Source organism: Arachis hypogaea, chromosome 7, assembly GCF_003086295.3.
Source record: "Arachis hypogaea cultivar Tifrunner chromosome 7, arahy.Tifrunner.gnm2.J5K5, whole genome shotgun sequence".
Lineage (NCBI taxonomy): Eukaryota > Viridiplantae > Streptophyta > Magnoliopsida > Fabales > Fabaceae > Arachis > Arachis hypogaea.
This window is the reverse complement of record NC_092042.1, coordinates 29,753,770-29,779,914: the sequence shown is the minus strand read 5'-3', so window position 1 is coordinate 29,779,914 and position 26,145 is coordinate 29,753,770. Positions and strand designations below refer to the sequence as shown.

The window sequence follows — 26,145 nt, the reverse complement described above, 5'->3', positions numbered from 1 at the left end:
TAAAATAAAAATACTATTTTCTTATCTAAATATTATTAAAAACTTCGTTGAACGCGACATTTATTGTTGATGAGTTTGGATTACTGTCTTTATTTAGAATTAGAATGTTCAAGCCATTGCGATTCTTAATTCTTGACAAAATAACGTAAAGCCATTGGTAAACACTAATTTTGGAAAGTAAAGTCCTACATGCGATAATGATTGACCACATAGTGAATTACGTTGGTTTCAATGTTTTTTTCCTCATATATAGTATCCCGTCAACCAATAATGTCTAAGTTGCATTCTAAATATGATTTAGTTTGTTAACACTATTAGATATCAATAGCATCACAAATAGTTTTCTCAATTAATGACCAGACCTCGTGCAATGAATTTTCTATCGTCACACAGTAGTCCTATAAAATAGAAAATACCTTGGAAGTTAAGATATGTAATCCAATTAACTGTCCTAATAGACTCATATGTTGTGCAATTTTTTTGAATAATTAAAAAAATTCTTATATAGTAGATATCATATATACCCGGTGAAACATAGTTTAATCTCCCAATAAAATACTCTCTCTTGTGTGGATATCATTCCCTTTCTTCTATATTATAAACAAATTAATTTGGAAACTCAACATACGTTAGAGTTTGACATGCTTCAAATTCTTTGTTAGCCTCCATCCATGTTAAGAACATCGTACCTTTCCCTTTTTCTTAATCAATGATTTTCTCAAGATTGTTATTATCTTTAAAGATGATATTCTGTTTTCTAGGTAAATAAAAGGTTAATCTCATAACTGAATATCATAAGTCAAAATTCTCCATACAACCTCCCGTGTAGATAAATACCCACAAATATAAAATTATTTGATCTCATAATACATTTTTTTAAAATATGTTTTATCATTTATATTTTTAATATTAACATACCAATAATAATATTTTAAATAAAAAGATAGAAAAAATATTTATTCACCAAAAATAATTTTTTTTCAACAAATTAAAATCCTTCCAGCACAAAAAAAAATAATATTACAAAAATATTTATAACAAAATAAAACTAAAATAACAATCTAAATAGAGAATACTAAAATAAATAAATTTAAATTTATAGAATAAAATCTTGAAATAAATCTAAATAAATAAATTTACATTGAAGTTAATATTAAAATTTTTAGATTCGTTTTACTCATTTAATACGTGTAACTATTTATATTAAAAAACTAATTATAACTTAAAAAATAACAACAAAAAATATATCAAATTATATACATATATATTTTATATTTTAAAATTTAAAAATTAACAAATTCAAAAAATTTTAAACACAATTTATAAATTATCTTTTATTAAAGAAATTGTTATAATTTAAAAATTAATAATTAATTAATTATTTTATTTTATAAAGATAAAACGATTGAAAGTTTTTTTTAAAGTATGTTTATTTTTATATTTTTTATATTAATATATCAATAATAATACTTTAAATAAAAAGATAGAAAAAATATTTATTTAAAAAAATAATTTATTAATTAATTAAAATCTTTCAAGTACAAACAAAATTAATATTATAAAATCTTTTTAATAAAATAAAATTAAAATAATAATTTAAATATAAAATAATTAAATATTCAAATATATAGAATAAAATGTTGAAACAAATTAAAATAAATAAACTTACAATGAATTTAATATTAAAATTCATAGATTTCATTTTACTCATTTATTATGTGTAAGTGTTTATATTTAAAAAATAATAACTGATTATCCATCATCGATTTCTCTTAGTAAATTCATGAATCGAGTCACAAAAGCCTTCTTAACTGAGACATGTATTTTTTTTAAAAAATTTTTCAAAAAATTAATTATGAAAAGATAACTTAAAATTAAAAAGTAACAACTTAAACAAATAATAATAATTTATGATTTAAAAGAGTAATCTGTAAATAACTTAAAATTTAAAAAATAACAAACTAAGCAAATAACTTAAAATTTAAAAAATAACCACCTAAGCAAAATAACTTAAAATTTAAAAAATAACTATCTAAGCAAAACAACTTAAAGAAATAACTTAAGTTTAAAAAATAACAATTTCTTTTAAAGATGACGTTTTATTTCTATTTTCAATTTTAAGCTCTTATTATTTTGTTTGCGAACTTGTTTCTTATTATTACTTGCTTTTTGTTGTTATCACTTTTAAGTTGTTGATTTCATTATTAAACAACTATCTTAATTTTAAAATAATTTATAAATAACTTTGTTTAAATTAGTTCAATAATATTAAGATTTAAATATCTAACTACCTTGTTAACAAATTCAATTCAAAAACTAAATCTTTATTGATATTGATATCTAATAATCTAACCAAATAATTTATTATTTTTTTAAATTAGTTTAATAATACTAAGATTTCAAAAACTAAATCCTTATTATTATCTAGCAATCTAACCAAATAATCTATTAATTTATAAATAAAATTACAAAAATTTCTAATAATGATATTAAAGAAAATAATCTCGAAACCCAACATATGAGCGTCACGTCAGCAAAAAGTCTCCCCATTTGTAATCGATCTAGAGAAAAGATTATTTTAAATTTAAAAAGTAACAATTTAAGCAAATAATAAATTATAATTTATAAATAATATTTTTAAAAATTTTAGTGATGATACATAAGCAAATTATTAGTTCAACAATATTAAAAATTAAATATCCAACAACCTAAGAAAGTGTATTTAAAAATTTAAAAGGTAACAACCTAAGTAAATAAAATATGTTATAATTTATAAATAAAAGTTTAAAAGTTTCTAGTGTCGATATTTAAGCAAATAAATTCCTAAACTCAATGTATGAGGACCACGTCAACATAAAAAGAGCTCCCTATTTGTATTGTTATTGCTATAAAGATAAAGATACGCTTATGAAATGTGTAATATTGCTATAAAGATAAAGAGACACTTATGAAATGTGTAATATAATATAAAAATATATATCTTTTAAAATAAGAAAATATTTGATTTATTTTATTTATTTAAAAAATCTGTTAAGCATTTTATCGAGAGAATTGTCATAATACTCCAAATTACTCTTTTAAATATTTTTTGTCGAAAATTTTAGTTATAAATATATTTTAATCACAAAATATTTTATTTTATTAATTAAATGAGTTCTAATGTCAAAATTCTAGTAAAAAGTTTTTAACAAATAATAAAAAGTTTAATTTCACAGTCAATAAATTCAACTAATAGTTAAAATTTTTTTTCATTTCTTTAAATAATAAAATTGAAAATGAATAGCTTATATTTAAAAAGAGAGAAAAAGATGAAATTACCTCTATTGTTGTATAGAAACAATCTAAAAAATAACAATGTAAATCGAGTAAAGAGAAAATTTATAAATATGACAAATGAAAAAATTAAATTTAAAAATAGAAACGGTTAAGAAGTCACTTAATTAGGAATTAGTATTAGAATTTCAAATTTCAAATTTTTAAATAGAGTTTGCTAATTAGCTAGTGCAAATTTTAAATTTTTAAATAAATTTTTTTAATTAAATATTCGTTGTTCATCAAGAATATAGGAATTTATTAATTTAAGAATGATTTTATTAGTTTCGTCATAAATAGTATCAATCCTATTATTTGTCGATAAAAATAAATAAAATTAAATATAATCTAAAAATTAATAACCTTATAAATTACGTAAATTTAGAAAAAATATTTAAAAAGAGAGAAAAAAATGAAAGTACTTCTATTGTGCAGAAATAATTTAAAAGATAACAATGTAAATTGAGTAAAGAGAAAATTTATAAATGTGGTAAGTAAAAAAATTTAAATTAAAAAATCGAAATGGTTAAGAAGTCACTTAATTAGGAATTAGTATTAGAATTTCAAATTTTAAATTTTTAAATAGAGTTTTTTAATTAGCTAGTACAAATTTTAAATTTTTAAATAAAATTTCCTAAATTAATTCAATTTTGTCGAAACAACATTAGAAATAGAATTAAAGTATAGAAAAATGTCAAATTAAATTTTTTAAATAATATAAATAACCTCACATTTTAATAAGATTGATAATTCTATTTACTTTAATATAATACTTTGTAATTAGCATAGTAACTTATAAATTATATAAAATTTTAAAAAATATTCTCAAACCTAATTGCTTACTTAAAAATTCAAAAAAAAAAGTTTATTTGAATTTAAATTTAAAATTTTAAATATAATACTTTAATTAAAAATTATAATTAGATTTTCTTTTTAAAATAAGTACACATTAAAAATCAATAACTAACTTAATTGTATCAACAATAATCCATATGAAAAATTTACAACTTTATGACATTAAATACTAAATTAAAAATTAACAGAATATCAACGTTGTGAATCGAATTAAAAATAAAACCATAAATAACAACCAAATAACTTCAATTTATATTTAAAAAATTTTAAATTCCAAACATAAAAATAAAAAAAAAACAAAAGAAAAAAACAACTCAAGAAAAGACAATGTTTTCACCAAAACAAACTTAGCATTATTCTATTAGATATACTCTAAAAGGGATTCTAAAATATGTGCATCCAAATTCTCAAGTTTCATTCTCAATCTTGATCTTCTTGCAAGTTGAGATATCTCCTTGCACCTTCGAATCTTCCAACTCCAAAGATAGTCGCTTGGTTGGTGTAATAGCATTTTCCAATACATCGGATTCATCACTGTCCGCAACTTCAGTGGAGAATTCAAGCAACAAATTCTGTACAAAATACTACGTTAAATTAAAGACTTCCTTCTCACCTTTATTTTTATAAAGACTTCCTTCTCACCTTTATTTTTATCTCAATAATATTTTTTAATAAAATAAAGATCTAACTTTGAGAAAACAAACAAACAAAAAATTCATTTTTTGAGCAAATACCTTAACACCTTCTACTTTCTCCTCTTCAATGATTGACGAAGCATTTGAAGTTGGAAGCAAACCACCGGTGTAGTCAACATCCTAAAATTATAATTAGTTATTAATTATTATTTATAAATTAGATACTACTAATAATCAAAGAGGAGAAAATGTTACATTTTTTCAAAAATGTTTCCCTTAATAAAAACGTTTGTTACCTATTAATAATATTAATAAAAATATTCATAGCAAAATAAGTTAAATAATAATTTAAAAAGATGAAACTATAAAAAAATTTAGATTTATAAAAATAAATATATGATTACCCATCATCAATCTCTAATTCAATAATAGTGTATTTAATAAATTTGTCATTTTTTTCAAGAGTTCTCTCACTCTCAATTCCAGCAAGATATCCAACAACAGAAATAATTTAAAATAAAAAAATTATTATTAATAAGTTTGTTAAAAATCAAAACATAGCTGAAATTATCAATAAAATAAATAAATTTATAAATAAATTATTCTTTTTCTAAAACAATAAACTTACCAACTAAGTAGGTGTAATCGTACCAAGGTGTGTATTTTTTTCTCTAAAATTGATAAACAAAAATCAAAGAACAATTAGATGGGGATAAACAAACAAATTTAAAATATAATAATATAAATTTAAAATAAAATAAAAAATATTAGTAGAAAACTCACGTCTTTATCGAACCAAACCATCTCAATTGAGTAATAGAGAATTTTCGTAACTTGGTAGTGTCCATAACCATATCACTCGTATACATACACACAAATTGTCAATTGTAGGATTGATGTCAGCAATTTTATGAATACCAGCCATTGGAATAAGTAGAGAGATTTTGGATATATATAAAAAAAAGGGATTAATGTACTTTAAATTGTGGTGCTTTATATCTCTCATAACTTATACTTTTATACTTGCATCATAACTAAATTTTTTTAAATTTGGTTGACTTTAATTTAAAATTTTAAAAATAACAAACTAAGTAAAACAACCCAAACTTAAAATTTGAAAATAACAACCTAAACAAATAATAATTTAAAAAATCTAAACTAACGTAAATCGTTACAGTAATATTAGTATGTAACAACCAAAGTATAATTAACGTAAATTTTTTTAAAAGAATTTATTTAGCTGCAATTTAAAAAAAATCAACAAAATTTTAAAAAATAATGCTAAAAAGAATTAACAGATTTTTAAAAAATAGTGTTAAAATATAAAAAAAACAATCTAAGTAAAATAATTTAAAATGTAAAAAATAACAACTTAAGTACAACAGTCTAAAACTTAAAAAATAACAACTTAAATAAAATAAATTAAAATTTAAGAAATAACAACTTAAGTAAAACAACCTAAACTTAAAATTTGAAAATAATAACTTAAGCAAATAATAATTAATGATTTATAAATATAAATCTTAAAATTTCTATTGACGACACGTCAGCAAATAAACTCTCAGTCTCAACGTATGAACGCCACGTTAGCAAATAAGCTCCCCATTTATAATACTATAAAGATAAAGATAAAAATTTTATACAATTTAATTAAATAATAAAGATTCTAGAATTTAATATTTTAATTTTTATAAATAAAAAATAAATTATATTATTTCTAATTTTAAATTAAAATATTTAATTAAAAGTTGATTAATAAATTGATAATTAAATAGTATTTTTAAAATAATTTTAAAAGATCAAATTAAATTTTAAATTTATATAATATATTTTAATTTTATTAAAATTGACCAAATCTAATTTACCCAAAATTCTTAATTTCACTTTTGTCCTAAATTAAATCCTAATCCTAAAAATTAAACACAAAACCTTAACCCTAACTTTCCCATCTTCAGCTGTCATACCCCTTTCCCCTTTCTTCCAAAATCAAATTCACCCACACAACACATAACAACAGCAAAAATCAACAGAAAGAAAGAAAAGAGAAGAGGGGGTGCGAATCAGAAGAGGGGAGAGTGCGCCGGCAAATCACTGCCGTGCCGCTCGTCGCGCCGCCGTCGTCGCCGATGATGGAGGAACGAAGAGAGTGTGTCGCGGAGCAGGGAAAGCTCGCGCGAGTGAGGAGCGGCGCCACTACCGTCGCGCCGTGCATCGCCAACTTCGTTGCACCTCGTCATCACCATCGCCGTCGGACCGCCGTGGAGTCGTTGTCGTCGCACCGGCGCTACGAGCTGCTACCGAGCCACGAGCAACCTGATGCGAAGAGAGAGAGAGAGACAGGGCAACGCGAGGAGAGAGAGAAGACGTTGCGGAGTGGTTTCTGCCGCTGCTCCTCTCTCTGCCATCGCCGTGTGTGGAGCTCGCCGCCGCTGGAGTCACGAGCTAAAGTGGGGGAAGGAGGCCATCTTCCCTATGTTGTTGCAGTCACCAGTCACCGTGCTACTACTGCTACGCTTCGTTTTCTTTTTCCTTAATTGCTGTAAGTTATTTTTGTTTCTGAACCTCCACTGCTATTATCTTGTTATCTGTAAATTAAGAACTTTAAGGCATTGATGTTTTAGGGTTAAGCTGTTGCAGCTGTGGGTTGTGATGGTTGATGTTTTTTTTAAGAATCGTTGCTGCTGGGGTAACTGAGATTGCTACTGCTAGTCCTAATGTTGCTACTGTTGCTGTTGATTTGTCCCAATTCAAGTTCAGTGTCACTGCCCTAGGTCTAGTCTTTCTCCGGACTCTATTTCACTTTTATACTCTGAATTGCCTTGGTCTCGTTTATCTGTTTGATATGGTTCTAATTCCATTTTAGTTTCGGTGTTGCCTTGAATTTTCAGAGTTGTTTCTGTATTTAATTCCATCAAATTCGATGTTGCTGCGAGTGTAATCGGAGTTGGTAATGCCGCCATCATATCTCAACTTGGCCAACATCATCCTCGTTGTTCTGATTCCAATTTCCCCAATTTTGAAACGGTAACACTCTCATCCTTGCTCTGATTCTATTTCGTTCCTCTGCCATGTACCTGCTCTAATCATGGTAGTCTATGTCTTTATTTTATCTCAGCCCTTGTGGCTCCCATTTTATGCTACAATTAGGTCATGTATTTACGTTGATGCTGCCTTGGGACAGGAACTGTTGAAGCTATGACCGGTTTTGTAGTAGCTTGTTGCTACCACCAATGCTGATTTATGGTAGAATGATGAGGCTGCGATGTTGAGGGTGCAGTCCAGCCTACTTTCTCGCCAAAATTCTGCCTTCGGTTTCTTTTAATTGTGACATTGAGGTAGGGGCATTTTCATTAAACTCATTTTTATTCTTAAGAATTGTTATAAATTGATATTTAAGCGAATAAGAATTTTTAGTGATTATGGAGTTTTATGAATTGAACTGAATTGCCTTGAATGAATGTGATTGCTTACTTGACTGTGGCTACTTCTGAATAGCGTGTTGGAATTAAGATAGTGAGTAGGAAATTAATTGGAAAATCTGATTTGAATATTTATCAAGTATAATTTGAGAATTGGAAAATGATTTGATGTTAGAGTTAATTTTGGGTTTGGAAAATGGCTTGAGATTTGTGAATGACTCGGATTTGAAACTGTTGGAAAGGGTTTGAGTAAATGTTGGTTGGCTTTGTTGGAAATGAATTGAGATCTGGAAAGGATTATAATATTGAAAATAAGCTTGATTTGTTGAAAAAGGAGTTTCAATTGAAAATGGTCTGAGATATTAAAATTGGTCTGATTTTGAAATTGAATCGAAGGGAGTTTGAGAAATGGTTTTGTTGGGACCTGAAAAGGGTGGCAGAAATCCGAGTTTTAGAGGAGATGCTGGCGAAATTTTGTAAAATTAGAAATTTCATTTGAAGTAGTTATTTTAAAAAGATTTAATTTTAAGCATTATATGGTTAAAGATAACTTTATTTATCAAAGAAAGAATTATGTTTTGAATTGGAATTTGTTAATGAACGGAATGGAAGGAAGGATGATAAAGATTTTCTTTGAAATATGGTTTTTGAATGAATTTGAAAATGAGATATGGATTGATGAATGATGATGATGTTGAGATTGTTGAACTTATGAATTTGGAAATGAAATATGGCTTATGAATTTGAATTATCTGAGATATGAGGTTCCCTGAATAAAGTGTCGTGGCTTGCCAACACGTGTACCAGGTTGAAAACTCGATACTCTATTGACTCTACGACGCAAGTGTGACCGGACACTATATAAATTCTCGGGAATGTTATCCCCATTGAGCAATATTGATTATTTGAGAAAAAGTTATGCATAGACTCTTGGGGATGCACGTTGGGGGACAGTCTAAGGACAATTCAGACTTGTCACGTTGGCTGGATAATCGACAGATGAGCCTCATCAGCCATAGGACAGGCATGCATTATATGCATTTGTATGTTTTGCTTGGGTTTAAACTTATTTTGGTTTGCCTAATTGCTAAACTGTTCGTAACTGCTACTTGAACTATTTGCTGTAACTGCTACCTACTTGTGCTTTCCTTGTTTGTCTTGCCTGTGTTTGTCCTGGCGTGCTACTTTTGAGAATGAATTTTGGTGCTGAATTAATGATTGTGTTGTTTGATTGCGTAATTAGTTTCTGAATGAGATTTTCTTATAAAAAAGGAAAAGGTTTTGGATTTCTGAAAAAAATTAAACGTTGTTTCTTTGAAAAGGTATTGAACGATTACCTATTGGTTTTTAAGAGATTCATAAGGCAATGATAATCACTGAGCTTGAAAACAGTTTTCTTATAAAATATCTTCTTATGACAATTCTGAAATTCCGTGGTGAGACCGTGTGGTTAAGTTCTCACCCCCTACAGCTTTACCTTCAGGAATTAGAGGAAGGAGTCTAGTGAAGAGTTATACTACGTTTTTGGTTTATATGGTATTGCATTGATTTGATAATTTTTCTTCCATCGTCTTTGTTATTACAATCTTGTAAGAGGGACATGAGTTGTTTGTTATATATATATATATATATATATATATATATATATATATATATATATATTACATTATAAGCTAATATGTAAGAAGTCTTTTATGTGAATCTATGTTTGTTTGTTTTTTTTTTAAGATAAAGTATTTAGTTTCGGTTTTAAAAGAATTCAGTGAAACGGTATCGAATCAAAGGCTCTTATTTTAATATTAAGTATATAAAGTGGTCGTAATACTTCTTTCTATCAGAGTGGCGCAGTCGAAAGCTTGACATTCTGGTAGTGAGGGTGTTACATTTTCTGATTTATTTCATTTAATTCGTTAAAACAAATCAATTATAATTAATTAATAATATCAATTAATTAATTTGATTAAATTCAAATCTCACAATTTATTATAATTTATATGAATTGATTAATTATAATTAATTATATCAATAAATTAATTTAGTTAATTATATTAATTATTTGATTTGATTGGAATAAATATCAAATTATTTAATAAATAATAAATATGATAACGAAATATATGAATTAATTTAATTTGTTTATTTTTCTCAATACCATCTATTTATACAAGATCAAATGTTTTTAACTCATTCTCTCTCTCTCTCTCTCTCTCTCTCGTGTTTAGGGTACAATTTTCGTAATTTATTTAATTTTTGTTTTTTATCTTTATTTATACATTTCATTTTTTTATATTTTTTTAAATTTTTGTTTATTTTAATTGCTTATTATTAGGCGCATACTTTTTTTTTTATTTTAGCTTCTGATTAACAAAAAAGATGTGTTATCTTTACGTTTTTAAATAATCTTATTATAATTTTATTTTGTAGTATTCTATTTTGTCATGTGTACTTCAATTCATATATATATATATATATATATATATATATATTGTTTTTTTTTTGTGATTTACAATTAATATATACATTATTCGTGCATGTGGTTTATATGTTAATGTTTTTATTGATTCTCTTTATTATTATTTTTTTGTCTCTTTATTGCTCTTTATTTTAGTTATATTAATTGATTTCTCTGTATTGATACTCTTTTAATTTGAAATATCATGACAATTTAGAGTGTATGTTGTGACCCATGAGATATTCGTTAATTTGGTGTATCTTTTTAGATGATTTATGTTATAATGTGTTTAAGGATCGGAGTTGACTTAAAATTATAATATAATATATAAATGATTTATAGTATGCTAAAATATTATGACATTATCATATAGATATTTTTTAATTTATTCTTTAAATTCAATTATATAGGATCTTGAAAATTATGTAATTATATAATTAGTTATTTTTTCATATAATTATTATATTGATCATTTACATTAGTGAGACTATTTTCATTATTAATATTTATAAATATGCTATGATTTGAATAATTGATTGAATCATCTTATTCGTTTAAATTTAATTTTATTGAATTAATTATTCAAGGTATCATTGTTATTTCTATTTTTAAAGAATTTTTTTAATATTTTTTAACAATTCTAATAACATAATAACAATTAAAAAAGATAGAACAAAAATTTTTTTAATGTGAAAATAGAAGAAAAAGAATAAATTTAATAATTTTTTCAGGATATATGTTTTTTTTATAGATAATTGTTGTAAGGCATGAAAAATTATTAAATTCTAACAATAATTATTAAGGATAAAAGATCATTATAATTAAAAATAATGTCAATTTAAATGATATATAAATAAATCATGCTAAACATAAAAACTTAAAAAGGTTATTTTGAAAAAATATAGTTTATGATATTTAATTTTTTTACTATTTATTAAAAAATCATAATTATTTAACGATATTTATTTTTTAAATTCACTATGTATGCAATTTTATTCTTTTTTTTTTGACAATTTTACTCATGATAGTAATTCTTCTAATGGTGTAAATACGAATAATTATATTTTTACTTTTTGATATAATCGATATATTATTAATCATGAATAGTAATTAATCCCTTATATTTTTAATCAAAGTACTTTGAGAATAGTTTCTATTTATAGATATTAATGGATGATTATTTCTTTAAAATAAAATGCATTATGATTTTAGGTTGTTTCATAATTAACAATAATATTTGATTATTTCTTTAAAAATAAATTGCATTATGATTTTAGGTTGTTTCACAATAATAATTAATGTTTATAATATTGAATTACTATAATTTTTTTTATTTTCTATCATTAGTAATTAATCCTAAATAAAAAAGATTATGTTGAATTATTGAATAGTCCAAGTATAATCGAAGTTAATTTAGTTTATTTGTTTATTAACATAATTGATTGAAAGCATAAATGATAAATAAGACAAGCAAATAATTAAAAAAATAGAATGTTAGTAATTACTTAAAATAGATAACAAAATAAGTTATAAGATATTATTTTATTTAAATTATTAATAATTAAAAGAATAAAAGGTCAGTAATTATTTTTAAAATAGACATTAAATTTAGTTTTATGTATTATTTGAGTTATGAATAAAATTTTATAATTTTCAGATTTATATCTACTTAATTTATGTATTTTATTTTATTCTACTTTAACAAAAAATTGAGACGTACATTTTTAATTATTTATTTAAAAAATATAGCAAAATGAGTTATATTATTATTGATAATTGATATCAATTAATTGATTGTATGATTTTGTTAGATGAATATCGTATAATAAATGTTGTGAAATTAATTATAATAGAATAATTAATAAATAAAAACTAAAAGGGACTTTTTTATTGTTTTTTAATGGCTACATATTTTTATAATTTCACTTTTTCTTTATCTCTTCATTTCACATTTATTTCTTTAATTTATTAAACTAAATCAATTATATTAATTATTTATATTAACTAATTAAGTACTTTTTAATGGGTTATTATAACTATGTCTTTAAACCATAGGTTAAAAATATTATAAAAAATATTTTATAAAAATTATTGAAAAATAAATATTTTTAAAATGTGTCCTTAGATACAAACTAACTAAATTATTTTTCAATTTAATATATTTGATTCATTTAATTGTATTAATTATAACTAATCAATTGTGTAATTTGATTTGATTAAGATAAATATTTCATCATTTAATATTTTATTTGGTTCATTAAATTATGTTAATCATAATTTCAAATATTTAATTTAATTAGAATAAATATCAAATTATTTTAAATTTTGTTTGATTCATTAAACTAAATTAATTATAACTAATTTATTATTTAATTTGATCGAGATAAATATTAAATTATTTAATAAATAATATATAAAGCAATGAAATAAACGAACTCAATTAATTCAATTTATTATCTTATTATTTTATATATCCCTTTTCTCTCTTTCTATTTTGTACTTCAGATAAAATATTTGTAATTTTTTATTTTTGTTTCTTTTTTTCTTAATTTAACTAATATTTTTCTATGATTTTATTTTATATTAATTCTTTTTTTATTTATTTTGATTAATAATTCTTAAGGGTGTTATTATTTTATTTAAAGATAATTTAAATTTTTTGTAATATTTTTATAAAAGTTTATTAGTTCTTTTTTAAATATTTTTTTGAAATTTTTTTAATAAGATCGTATTTTGATTTTTCTCTTTCATCATTTGTATTAATTAATTATATTAGTTTTCTATTGTAATACATTTTTTATCTACTCCACACATTATCTTTTTTTATCTTCTTTTACTTTTTTTAATTACTCTTTTTACTTTATTTAATTGTTTATTTTGCTTTTACTTTTCATATATAGATTTATTATAATTCATCATAGGTTCTTTTTGAATTTAAGTGATTTTTTAGGTTATATTTTATCAATGATAGTTTTATTTTGTTTAGTGTATGTTTTTTTAGTCTGTGTTTAATATAATAATTGTAAATATCTATTCTATTATATAAAAATTAAATTTCTGCATTTAATGATAAAACTGTCGTGACATGTTTCTCATGGTGTTTTTCCACTACTAGAAAACTAGTTATTACAAACGGATATTTCTGACGAATTTTATTCCATAGAAATACAGACGGAATTTCAGAGGATTTTTTTTGTCAGAAAACAAAAAAATGAATTAGCATAACTTACAGACGGAAAGAGAATCCATTGATAATTCTATCAGAAAAATTAATTTTTTTTTCATGAGAAATAGTTATAGACGAAAAATTCGTCTGTAATTAAATGAACAAAAACGCTGCATTTTATTAAATTATTACAGCCGTCAGTAATTTAAAACTTTCCGTTGGAAATATTGATTTAAACCTAATTTAACCTGAGTGTCTCGAGCTTCATTCACACTCCACACAAGCTTCTTCCTCTCTCTGTCGCACGAACAGCTTCTTCTCTCCGTCGCACGAGCTTTTTCCGCCGTTGTCGCCATCCGCGTCGCACGAGCTTTCTCCGCCGCCGCTCTCGTTGCATCTGCTCCCTTCATCGCCGTCGTCACAGAACTCTCTACGCCGCCGCTCTTGTCGCGTTTGCTCCCTTAGTGAATTTCAGGTATACTCTGATTTTGTGATTCTGGTGCTTAGGGTTCAATTTTTCTGTGCCAATTTTAGGTTTATCAATTTTTCTTAGCAGTTTCTATCTTCTTGTTGTGTTGATGCTGATTGAGCTTGTTGTAGGTTTATCAATTATTTTATTATCAGTGAAGAAAGAGATTTTTTGTCGGTCATTTCTGCAGCAATTCATGAAACTCGGTGGTTGTTGAATGGCGAAGCTTGAAATGATAGTTGACTTCGTTGGTAACTTCTCCGGCAAAGACCAGCTTCCCTAGTGTGACCCTGACATCGTCGCTGTAAGCCTTTTCTTTTTCTCGATTCCATTTTCTTCATTCAGAATTGATATCAACTTGTGATTTCTTGTTATCTATTGGTCGTGATTTCAGTCTTGATGTTTAGGTCAAAATCAATTTAGCGCTTGCAATAGGTTTAGGGTTTAGATATGAATCAATCACATATCTTTTGTTACTTTAGTTAAGGAGGAAGAATTACAGCTTCTATGAAACAATTCCCTGTTATGATGGATCATTGTGTAATCAGTTATAGCTATAGCTTTGATTTTGAAAAGTGTGTCATCATAGGTGGGTTGAGGATTTATTTTCAATTTCTGAATACAAATGATTCAGGAGTTGTTAATGTATTATAGAGCAGTGACTTTTTGCTTGTTTTAAAATCAAGTGATCCACCTATTTGATCATGGCTTCTTTGAGTATTCCTTCTGTTTTAGAACAGAACAAAGATGATAACAACAACAAGAACAATAGTATAAGCAACAAGTGTTTGCTTCCAAGAAAGCCTATAAGTTTATGCATTATTTGTATTCCCTCAAAGTTGAATAATTGAACTTATTATATATAGCATCAAGAACTGTACCACTAAATATTTTCTGATTAGGTAAGGTAGCAATAGTTGACTTTTTGTTTCACTGACTTCATTTTGGTTTGCAATATCTTGAAACAACAAAGGCAAGACAACCAAATCCAATCATATACAGGAGATTGCGCCGCGGATCAGTGGCAGCGAGAATTTCAGGCAAACAAACTGAGGCAAGACACTGCTTGACAACCAAATCCAATGATTCTGAGGATTCTTTAACTGATGGAAGCAGAAGTAACCTTTTGGAAGTTAATGGTTAGTGTTTTTTGGTGTTCTCTATAATTCTTAAGTTTTTTGGGGCTTCCATGTTATTCCACTCAAGCATTCACCAGTGGTGTCACTATTTTCACTGTTTTCAAGTTTTAGAAGTAGATCACCATGAGAGACAAGTGGAGGAAGCTCAGCAGAAAAGATTGTCCCTCACTGATGGAGATAAGGTATAATTTTTTATATTAAATATAATTTTAAAAAGAGTCTAATAACTAACTAGAAAAATAGTTTCTGATAATCAATTTCAATCAATTTCACTCTACTATTTCTTTTGGATTGCTTACTTGAAAAATTGAGGCCACATGCTTTTAATTATTTTTTTTCTTGGACATGTGAGGAAAAGTAACAACAGAAAATATAGATTTAAGTGTCAATATAAAATGTTATATAAGCTCATCTATTCTTATTCCATGCTTCTATGAATTTTAAAGTAATTATTATAACGGCCAAATACCTTCAATGATATGGCAACACGTCATTGGATGCCTATGTGAAAAACTTATGCATGCTTGTCATGCATCAAAATCAAATTATCAAAAATAACTTATCTATATGCATGCTTGGGATTTTTATTTATATCATTCGACTTTCACTGGGCTATTATAGGTTGATTTGTTTCTTGTAAAGGTTGAGGTTCTTGTAAAGGTTGAAGTTCTAGATCTTGTACGGGTATTGTAAGTTGGGGATTGCCATCCATTCTTTGAACGTTATATACATGTATTCTTGATTCTATCTCTAAAAGTTGTCTCATGCTTTGTACATATAAGTAATACATCCTTCTAACATAATGAATGCGTTTATTCTTAATAGTTTGTCTAGCGGTTTTTACTAATTTTTTGGTTTTAATTTGTTGTAGAAGCTTTTTGGTTCTGATTATTTTCTTATCCATCTTTTTTATTTCTACTTTTAATTCCGAAGATTCAGTTATTAGTTCTCTTATTTTTCTATCTATTGCCATTACTCTTGTTTTCATATTTCTTCTAACTAATTTTAAAGATCTAAGCCTTTTATAAAACTCTTTCATGGTATAAGAATAATAACTGAGAAAATAAATAAAAGAAAGATAGTAAGCTTACAAAGATGAACTTGTACTTTTATTGCTTGCAGAGTTGATACACTTCTTGAAGATGATTACAAATACTTGCAGAATTTATAAAGTAAGAAGATATAAGAGTAGAGAGATTTTTTGAGCTTTAAAGTTTTTGATGATCTTGAATGAGTGAGGCCTTTGGTATTTATAGACCCCAAATGATGACTATTTGGGTACTGTTTGCCGACAGTACTGTTTGCTTTTACTGTTTGCCGACATTCACTGTTTGCTTTTACTTTCTACTTTTACTTTTTACTCTCTTTCTTTTTTTTTTTTTTATGATTGGGCTTTTACATTGATTGCGTATACAGTACTTGTTACATCTCAAATGGGTCTTGAGAGTCTTGATAGTAATGAGCTGGACTGGACTGGACCTCTTCGTCTTTTCCAAGAGGTACGGTCTGTATTGCTTGTAGAGAGTTTTGGATATCTTCCTTTGAGTTTGTTGCAGCTAGGGCTGCCATAATTTGTCTCTTCTGTGCTAAGAATTGGGTCTCTTTTTTATAAGCTATTTGTTCATTGGTGGTGCTTGAGGCTGTTATTGCTGGACGCTTTTGTGATGTTGTTAACCATTGATCAATAGCTGCTCTTCTTAGTAAATTTATATCATATTTGTTCCACCATTTAATTTTTATTACTCTTATTAGATATTGTATGCTTGGAGATTCTTCATATGCTGCTGAATCATATTCCCATGTTATAATTCAGCTTATTCCCATGGCTGCTATGAATGAAATGAACTTATATTCTTGTATAAGGGTGGCAAACGGGCCTAAACCCGCCGGGTCGGCCCGCGTAACCCGCCGAAAAAGGCAGACTGGGCTGGAAAATCGGGACCGCCAAATAGCAAAAGCCCGCCTAACTCGCACTGCTTAAACCGCGGGTTTTGGCGGGGCGGGGCGGGTTTTTCCGCCGGGCTAAGGTTTTTTTTAGTGAGGGGGTATTTTTGCAATTTTTTTCCTAAAACCTAACTTCCCCCAACCTAACTTACAAGAGTATGAAGATAAAAATTGAGTGTTTTGAATTATGTTTATGTTATTTTGGAGACAATATTTATAATTATGTTTTGGATTATGTTTATTTTGCTTTGGAGAGAATATTTATACTTATATTTTGAATGAAAAATTAGTTTATAATTATATTTATTAGATATTTATAATTACAAAGACTTTAATGTTTGTGAATATAAAAAATACAATTTTTTATGCCATTAGAAATTATAAATTTATTAATATGGTTGTGAAATTATATATATTACTTAGTAGTTAATAGTAAAAAAAAAAAGAAGAGCTTTGGCGGGCTTAGCCCGCCAGCCCGCAGTTAGGCGGGGTGGGCTAGGATTCTAGGACCGCCTAATTAGGCGGGGCGGGGCGGGCCAGCCGGCCAAAGGGCGGGCCAGCCGGCCAAAGGGCGGGCTTCCCTGCTTGCCACCCCTATTCTTGTAGGAATGATGACTTGCTTTTAAAGTATTCATATGCCATACTGACTTCTTTTGGGAAGAAAGCTTCCATTGGTCCAAAGTTCTGAAACCATGCTTGAAACCATTTGGAAAATTGTAATGATATCCCCTTTCTGAACCAAATGAACCAAGAATGGGGATTTGGTGATAGAAATAAAACATGATTCCAAGCTTCTTGGTAATCATAGTAGGTATAGTTCTGAGGTTCAAATTTTAATGAGAAGCTTTTAAACTGATATGGGGGTATTTCTCAATCTTGCAAGGATAATATTTTTATAATTTTTATTTTTGAATAAATAAGCTGCTTGGTGTTGGAATCTCTGTAATGTGTTAACTCAATGGATCCGGTGTCTACTAATATGAATTCATAAAATTTTTGGGTTTTTTTGTGGGTTAATAGGAATATAATGGAAAGTATTTGGGAAAATGGTCTTGTATAGGGTTTTTCTGTCTTTTTTGAACCACTCTTTTTCAATGGTTAATATCTTTATAGGATTGGGTTTTTCATAGTAAGGAAATTGTTCTTTCAAGGGTTGAGTATTATAGAGGTCAGATGGTTGTAGTAATGTGAATTTATTATTAGTAGTAATTAAAGGGCTCTTAGAAGGTGATGACGATGATGGTGCAGCTTTTACAACTTGTGACATTGTCATAGGTCTTAATGATAATTGTTTTGTTGGTACAACAGTAATAGGTAATTTTGTTTCTTTTATTTGGTCAAAAGGTTGACCATAATCTTCACTGGAGGCTGCTTTTTGCTCCATTCTTTTCCTGCAAAAATTCTCTAGTAAGAAAGTCAAGGAGTGAATTTAGTTCTCTTTTTATATGTTCAATAGTAAAATCGAAACATGATAAAATAGCTTGTCATCTTGCAAATATTTGTTTTGAAACCAAATTTTTGACATCATTTTCTAAAACATTTGGAGCTACTTTACAATCAGTTCTTATTAAGAAGGTTTTATTAAATAAATTTTTTTGAAATTTTGAAACACATAATACTATGGCAAGTATTTCTTTTTTGACTGTGGGGTAGTTCTTTTGAACTTGGTTCCAAATTCCTGAATGATATTTTACTATTTGTTCTTTTGAGTTATTAGGAGGTATTTGTTTAAAAATTCCTCCATATCCTAATTCTGATGCATCTGTTTCTACAATTAATTTAGCCGATGGGTCTAGTATACTTATGCAAGGTATTTCTTTTACTGCATTTTTTATTTTTATTATTATGGAAGTCATTTCTTTTGTCCATGGAGGTGGATTTTTTCTTAGTCTCTTATAAAGAGGTTTGCATGTAACTCTTATTCCAGGTAAGAATTCTGCTACATAATTTAAACATCCCAAAAATCTTTGTAGTTATTTTTTGTCAGTTATTTCATTTGGAAATTTATCTGCAAATTCAATGGCTCTTTTAATAGGTACTATAGTTCCTTGATAAATTTCATATCCTAAGAACCTTACTTTAGTTGTAAAAATTTTTATTTTTTTTTCTGATAAAACTAATCCTTGTTCTTTTATAATATCCATGAATTTTTCTAGATGATATATATGCTGCTTTATTCCTTTTGAGTATACTAATACGTCATCAAGATATACTATAGTAAATTCTATATGTGGGTAAAATATATTATTCATTATTTCTTGGAATTCGCTTGGGGCATTTTTTAATTCTTGAGGTATTACATTCCATTCGTAATGTCCAAAAGGTACTATAAAAGCTGTCTTATATCTATCTTCTTCTTTTACTACAATTTGATAATAACCTGATTTTAAATCAAATTTTGAAAAGATATTTGTTTTATTTAATCTTTTAATTAAATCACTTTTATTTGATAAAGGATACCTAATCTATTTTAATACCTTGTTTAGAGGTTTATAATTGATAACTAATCTTGGAGCACCTCTTTCTATTTCAGATGCTTTCATCACATAGAAGCCTGTACAGTTCCAGGATAATTTTGAAGGCCTTATTAGTCCTTTATCTAGATATTCTTGTATTTCTTTTTTACAATATTCTAGATACTCTTTGTTCATATGTATCGGTTTTGCCTTTGTTGGTATATCTTTTTCATTAAACCCATCTTCATATGGTAAAGATATTTCATGTAATTTTCTATGTTGAAAGGCTGTGGGATTTAAACTACATAATTTTGTCTTAATTTTTTCTTCAATTGCTTTTATTTTATCTTGTATCTCCGGAGTTTGTAATTGTTCTTCTATTCTTTTATGTGTAACTTCTTGGTTTAAGTAGTTAATTTGTCTTGTCTTTCTTTCTATAATATTAACTTGACGCTGTAAGTGTTGTAAAATTTTTTCTAGACTCAAACAATTAATTTGTCTTACTTCTGTTTCTATTACACTAACATGTGTAGATAGGTGTTGTAACATATTGAGTTCATGTTGTATTGGTCTTGTGAGAAATTCAAAATAGACAGGATGATTGGGGATTCTTGTACAAGTTATTCCGTCGATGTCGACATTAAAGGGATATAATAATAAAGTAAAAGGATTTCCTAATATAACTTGATGAGATATATTTCTTGCTAAAAAGAATGTAGTGGCGAAACATACCCTATTTTTACAAATTTTTGCTTTAGATAACTTATAGTCTATAGTCATTTTGTCATTTTCTACCATTAAGACTCTTTCTGTAGTTTTCTCATAATATTTTGTGGGTATTAATCCTTCTTGTATACAATTAACATCAGCTCCTGAATCTACCATAGCTATTAAATGAAATTTTTCTTCTCCTACTATTAAAGTTATCGTAGTGAACCATTTTTGACTTACTAATAATGTTAAAATATTTATATAATTTTTTGTACCTAGGTTAATATAATTCTCGAAAATTGTTATATTACTAGTCCATTCATTATTTTGCAAAGATTGTTCTTGGATTTTTATTATGTTTTCTCCTTCTATTTTTAGTAATCTGTAGTCCATATTAATGTTTTGTTGTTTTAATTCTGAAACTTCTCTTTTTAACTTTTTTATCTATTCTTTGAGAGAATTAAGGGAAACTTCTTCTTGTGGGATTTTAAAATGATTATAAATTTCTTTTGTTTCTATTGGTCTTATTTCTTTCTTACTTTCTTCTTCTTTTTTAACTAATTCAGCTAATTGTCTTATAAACTCATCCCTTAATGGTGTATTTTCTAACTTGTCAATTATTTTAACTAGTGTAAAAGTTTGTTCTTTAGTTAAAACATTTACAGTTTTTTCACAGTTTCTACAGTTACATAATCCTATTCCTAAATAATTATTATTATCCTATTCCTCCTTTCCACTATTTTCTCCTGCGCTTTCTTCTTCTGACATAAAGTCTAATTGTTGTATAAAATAGTCTTTAGTTTCAGAAGAACCCTCATAACTTGATTCTTCTTCTGACTCTGAATTGATTAGTATAGCCGTCAAAGCATGCTTAATTTCTTTATTTTCTATTTTATTTATTTTTTGTTCTGTCGTACACTTATTAGCATAATGTCCTTGTTTTTTACATTTCCAACATGCTACTTGTTTTTTCTTATTAGAAAATTTAGGTTTTCCTTTAGGGGTTTTATGTAATTTTTTATGATATTTCTGTTCATAATAAAGGGGTTTGTCTATATTATATTTAGGTTTTTTTAAATTTTTTTTCTTTTAACTTTATGCTGTCCACTAGGTACTTTTTCAGGAGTTATTCCATATTGGTAGCAGAAAGTGCCTAGCTCTCTTTTTCTCGTGATACTTTCTTGTTTTATTTTCTGTTGTATCTTGGTATCTGTGCATACTTCTATACCTGTTTGTACTATTATATTATGCAATTGTCCAAAGGTTAATGAATTATAGGGAATTTGGGTCCCAAACTGTGTTTGTAGTTTTTGTAATACTTTTTCAGAGAATAATTTTGGTAAGGCTGCTACGAATCTTTCTTTCCAGAAAGGCGCATGTGCATCATCTCTTATCATAACTTTTGACATAAAAATATCTTTATACCATCTATAATCAGACATAGTTGGACATCTTAAATTCATTAATTGAGTATGTATCCTATCTTTAAAAATACCGGGATCTCCTACAAAATTTTTAATAATGGTATATATTAACGTGGATGTAGCGTCTGGTGACTGATCCTCTTGTTTAATACTATTAATAATTAATTCTTTTTCTTGGAGGCTGAGAAAATTATCCCACCAACCTTTTAATTGTCCTGTAAATCCTTGGGTTATCATAATTGCTGCTTCTTTATCAGAGGCTTTTCTCATCTTATAGGCAGTTGCAGCCATAGTCATATTACACATTTGATCTAAAATGACTTGTTAACTTAATCCATCTATATTCCATTCTACTAAGTCTGATCTTGAAAAACTATTTTGTACTAATTGTGTTCGTTCTTCTAGGCCTACATCTACTGGTGATGGTCTAAGATAATAATTTCTGGTTTTAAGATAATCTCTTTTATAGGATATTTTATTTAGTTCTAATTCTTCTTCCTTTTGTAATGTATTAATTGTTAATTTTCCTAGACTAATACGTCTAAGTTTTTCTTTTAATTCTTCAACTTCTGTTTCTACTTTAGATTTTAAGCTAATATTATCTAAACTTTGTAATTTATATATAGGTTTTTCTATGGGTTTTTCTACCTTAATAACTTTTTCCATATTTTCCATTCTTCCTAACTGATTTTTCATTATATCTAATATGGTATTAGTAAAGTTTAATTGCTGATGTAATTTCTTAATATCTCTTTTTTCTGTATTTCCATCTGCATTGCTATCTTTATAGGGTGTTGCTTCAACTTCTAAGTCTTTTCCAATTGGTATTTTAATAGTTTCTTTAGGGGGATATTCAGATTCTATTACTGATCCTGAGCTTGTTTTCCAAACAACAGTTGGCTTTGTTAAAGGACATAATTTCTTATCGGGTTTGGAGTAATAATTAACGCACCAGTCAAAGAAGTATAAGCTAATTCTATTTTCTTTCATAAAATCATAGAATAGTTCTCTTAGTCTAATAACTTCATTTTCTGAATGGTTGGTAAAATACCAATCTCTTAGTGATTTATTATAATCAGCATTAAAATCTTGTCTTATCCACTCTTTATCAATCTCAAACGGTTCTTCCTTTATAATTACTGATAAAACTTGTGATTCCCTTGGATCAAATTCTGAAGTTGATTTATATACAGCCGTGGCTATATGTGACCTTCTGTTGTCAATTCCTACAATATCATCAATATTTCCTATTGATGAGTTATCTATAGAATTTCTATGACTAATAGTTTCAACATTATCAGGAATTCTTAATGATTGGGATCTATTCATCCTAATTCTAATATCAGGTCCTTCTCTTATTATTTTCCTTATTCTAATATTTTGTATTTGTGGTTCTTCAATACCATCAGGTATTATCCATTCTTCAGGCATACGACTTTTTAATTCTTCATGTCTTAATCTTCTAGGTATTTGTATATTAGATCTTTTAGATTTGCATGCATAATTATCGTTTCGTCTTTTGAGGATTGTCTTAATGCTCTAAAGTCATAATCAACTTTAGTAATTTTATAATATATTCTATAGATTATTTCGAATGGATCATATTTCTCATTTATAATGGTCTCATCAGATGTTACTTGTAATTTTAAGGCTTGCCAGGTGTATTCATTTTTTAGATTCATAGCATAATTTGAGTAACAATTAAAAAAAACTGGTCCGTCATGACAGGTACTTTCTAATATTCCTATTAACGAATCACTAAAATTTTTTAATCTGGTATCTCTTAAGGTTAATAATATAGGCAGATTAATTCCTATTCTAAAATTAGGCTTTATGGCTACTTGTATTAATCCTATATGGATGAAGTTATATCCTTCACTGCTATGTTCTTTCAATTTATCTTCTTCTAAGATGGTGATAATTTTATTACTACTCGTTCCTGGTTTACAATATTATAACATGTGGATTTCATAATTTCTTCCTTCCCAGAAGTTTCTCTTTTTATATATTTTATCTTTTTCTACTATAGATATATTCCAATTATGAAAACTTTCTTCTAATTTGGCTATTTCTAATTCATTTTTAGTTCCAGAGGTGGAGGCTTCATCATTATCTGTTTTTATTACTAAGGAATTATTTTTTCCTAGATTTAAACGACTCATCGTTCTCAATAAACTAGCCATTTTATGGTTAGAACTTTGTGAGCTACGGAACCACCCTCATTAACGAACGGATTCACTGCCTTTCTAGGACTTACAACCGGGACTACGATCTGGACTGACCAACGTATTAACAGTTCTCACTGCTACTTCAAAATTGTAACTATAAAATGTTTGAGGCCACATGCTTTTAATTTTTTTTTTCTGGGACATGTGAGGAAAAGTAACAACAGAAAATATAGATTTAAGTGTCAATATAAAATTTTATATAAGCTCATCTATTCTTATTCCCTGCTTCTATGAATTTTAAAGTAATTATTATAACGGCCAAATACCTTCAATGATATGGCAACACGTCATTGGATGCCTATGTGAAAAACTTATGCATGCTTGTCATGCATCAAAATCAAATTATCAAAAATAACTTATCTATATGCATGCTTGGGATTTTTATTTATATCATTCGACTTCCACTGAGTGTAAACGTTGATTATGATAATTAATCAGATGTTGTGCTTCTTTTTGATCCTGTGGAAATGTGTACTTAGTTCTATGCTTTCATTTTTTGCTAATGCCACTTACACACATCAATCTCTTCTTATTCATCATGTGACGTTGATTGTTGGTATTATTTTCTGTTTGACATTACCCATATTGACCAGTTTTTGTTCCTGTTCTTGTTCCCGGTGAACATATACAGTGTTACACTATTAAATTACCAGATATAAATGCATCATACCCAGAAAAGTAAGATGTATATTTTGCATTGGGGGATCCAATGAGAGCAAGAGCAGAAGCAGAGTGAATAGTAGTGAACACAAGTTTGCTTTTTATATGTTCAGTGTCGGCAATTGCAGCATAACTAGTAGCTAGCAATAGGAATAAGTTTAGGTATACTACGTAATAATGCTATTTATATTAATGTTGCCCTCCCAAGGTGCTTTGATTTTGATGTGATTCAACTTTAATTTCATTTGTAGACTAGTTGTAACTCAGACTCTGCATCACTTGCCCTCTATTCTAATAATACTACTACTAGTTGTATATATTTGGTGTTTATACTGCACTTACTAATCTATTTAGGCGTTCCTGCAGTTGTTGGAAGTATCTGCATTTATTTTTTACGTTAATCCTACTTGAGTTTGTTATCCCTTACCTGTTTATAAGTCAAATTCACTTCCTTATTTACTCTCAATTCTCAGTATTTGAAATCACAAAATATTTCCATAAAGATTATGGATTCGCCAGAATAGTTTCTTCATGAAACTGTGAATTTCTGCTTATATTGTCAGTATTGTATTTATTATTTGTTTTTCTTCCAGAATATGGTGTACTACAAAATATCACATTGTGATGGTCGGATAACTAACCCAGAGCAAAGAATTGCAAGCGATGTGCCAAGGTTCTGCTCAGAGTTAAGTGAAATTGTTCGGGATGATTTAACTGCACTAACTGATGGACTTCTATACACTTGGCGGCTGTGTTCATATGCAAGTCCAAAATATGTCTTCTGGATATTGGTACTACCATAATTGAAGTTTTCTGTTATGCAGATGTCTCATTGACAGTTACTGTTAACATTTTTTCTAGATATGTTGCTGATGGCTGGAGACTGTCAGACAAATGTTACGCAGAAATCAGTCTTTATATTCTCAATAAATGCTGTTTCCTCTTTAGGGCTATGTACTTGTAGCTGGGACCACAATCAGAAAATTCTCTCCTCCATTTGGTAAACTAATGTCCAGAGAGCAGCAATTGGAAGGAGACTATCGACAGCTTCACTCGTGATTGAGGACTCACTCGGAAAGTATAGCATTTTATGGTGGAGAGATGAGAGAAGAAGCCCATATTCAGCAGAAGTTTAAGACCTTGGTTAGGCATTTGAGTAGTGTCCTACATGACCATTGGTGGTTTGGCATGATTCAGGACTTTTTATTGAAGTACCTTGGTGCTGCAGTTGCTGTTATTCTGATAATTGAGCCTTTCTTTTCTGGCCATTTTTTC

General features: G+C 27.2%; 1 protein-coding gene and 1 long non-coding RNA gene across 2 annotated transcripts; both read left to right on the top strand.

Moving 5' to 3' along the window:
- The first annotated feature begins 6,740 nt into the window (after nt 1–6,740).
- Nucleotides 6,741–9,460, top strand: LOC112702903 (uncharacterized). The gene is made up of 5 exons (XR_003154327.3): nt 6,741–7,341; nt 7,424–7,573; nt 7,691–7,826; nt 7,984–8,137; nt 9,029–9,460. It is a non-coding gene; the product is annotated as an uncharacterized lncRNA (long non-coding RNA).
- A 6,100-nt stretch (nt 9,461–15,560) lies between these two features.
- Nucleotides 15,561–26,057, top strand: LOC112702902 (ABC transporter D family member 1-like). The gene is made up of 3 exons (XM_025754133.3): nt 15,561–15,629; nt 25,464–25,661; nt 25,819–26,057. The coding sequence occupies exons 2-3, from the start codon at nt 25,467–25,469 to the stop codon at nt 25,927–25,929; spliced, it is 306 nt and encodes a 101-aa protein (XP_025609918.1). The 5' UTR covers nt 15,561–15,629; nt 25,464–25,466; the 3' UTR covers nt 25,930–26,057.
- The last annotated feature ends 88 nt before the right edge of the window (nt 26,058–26,145 follow it).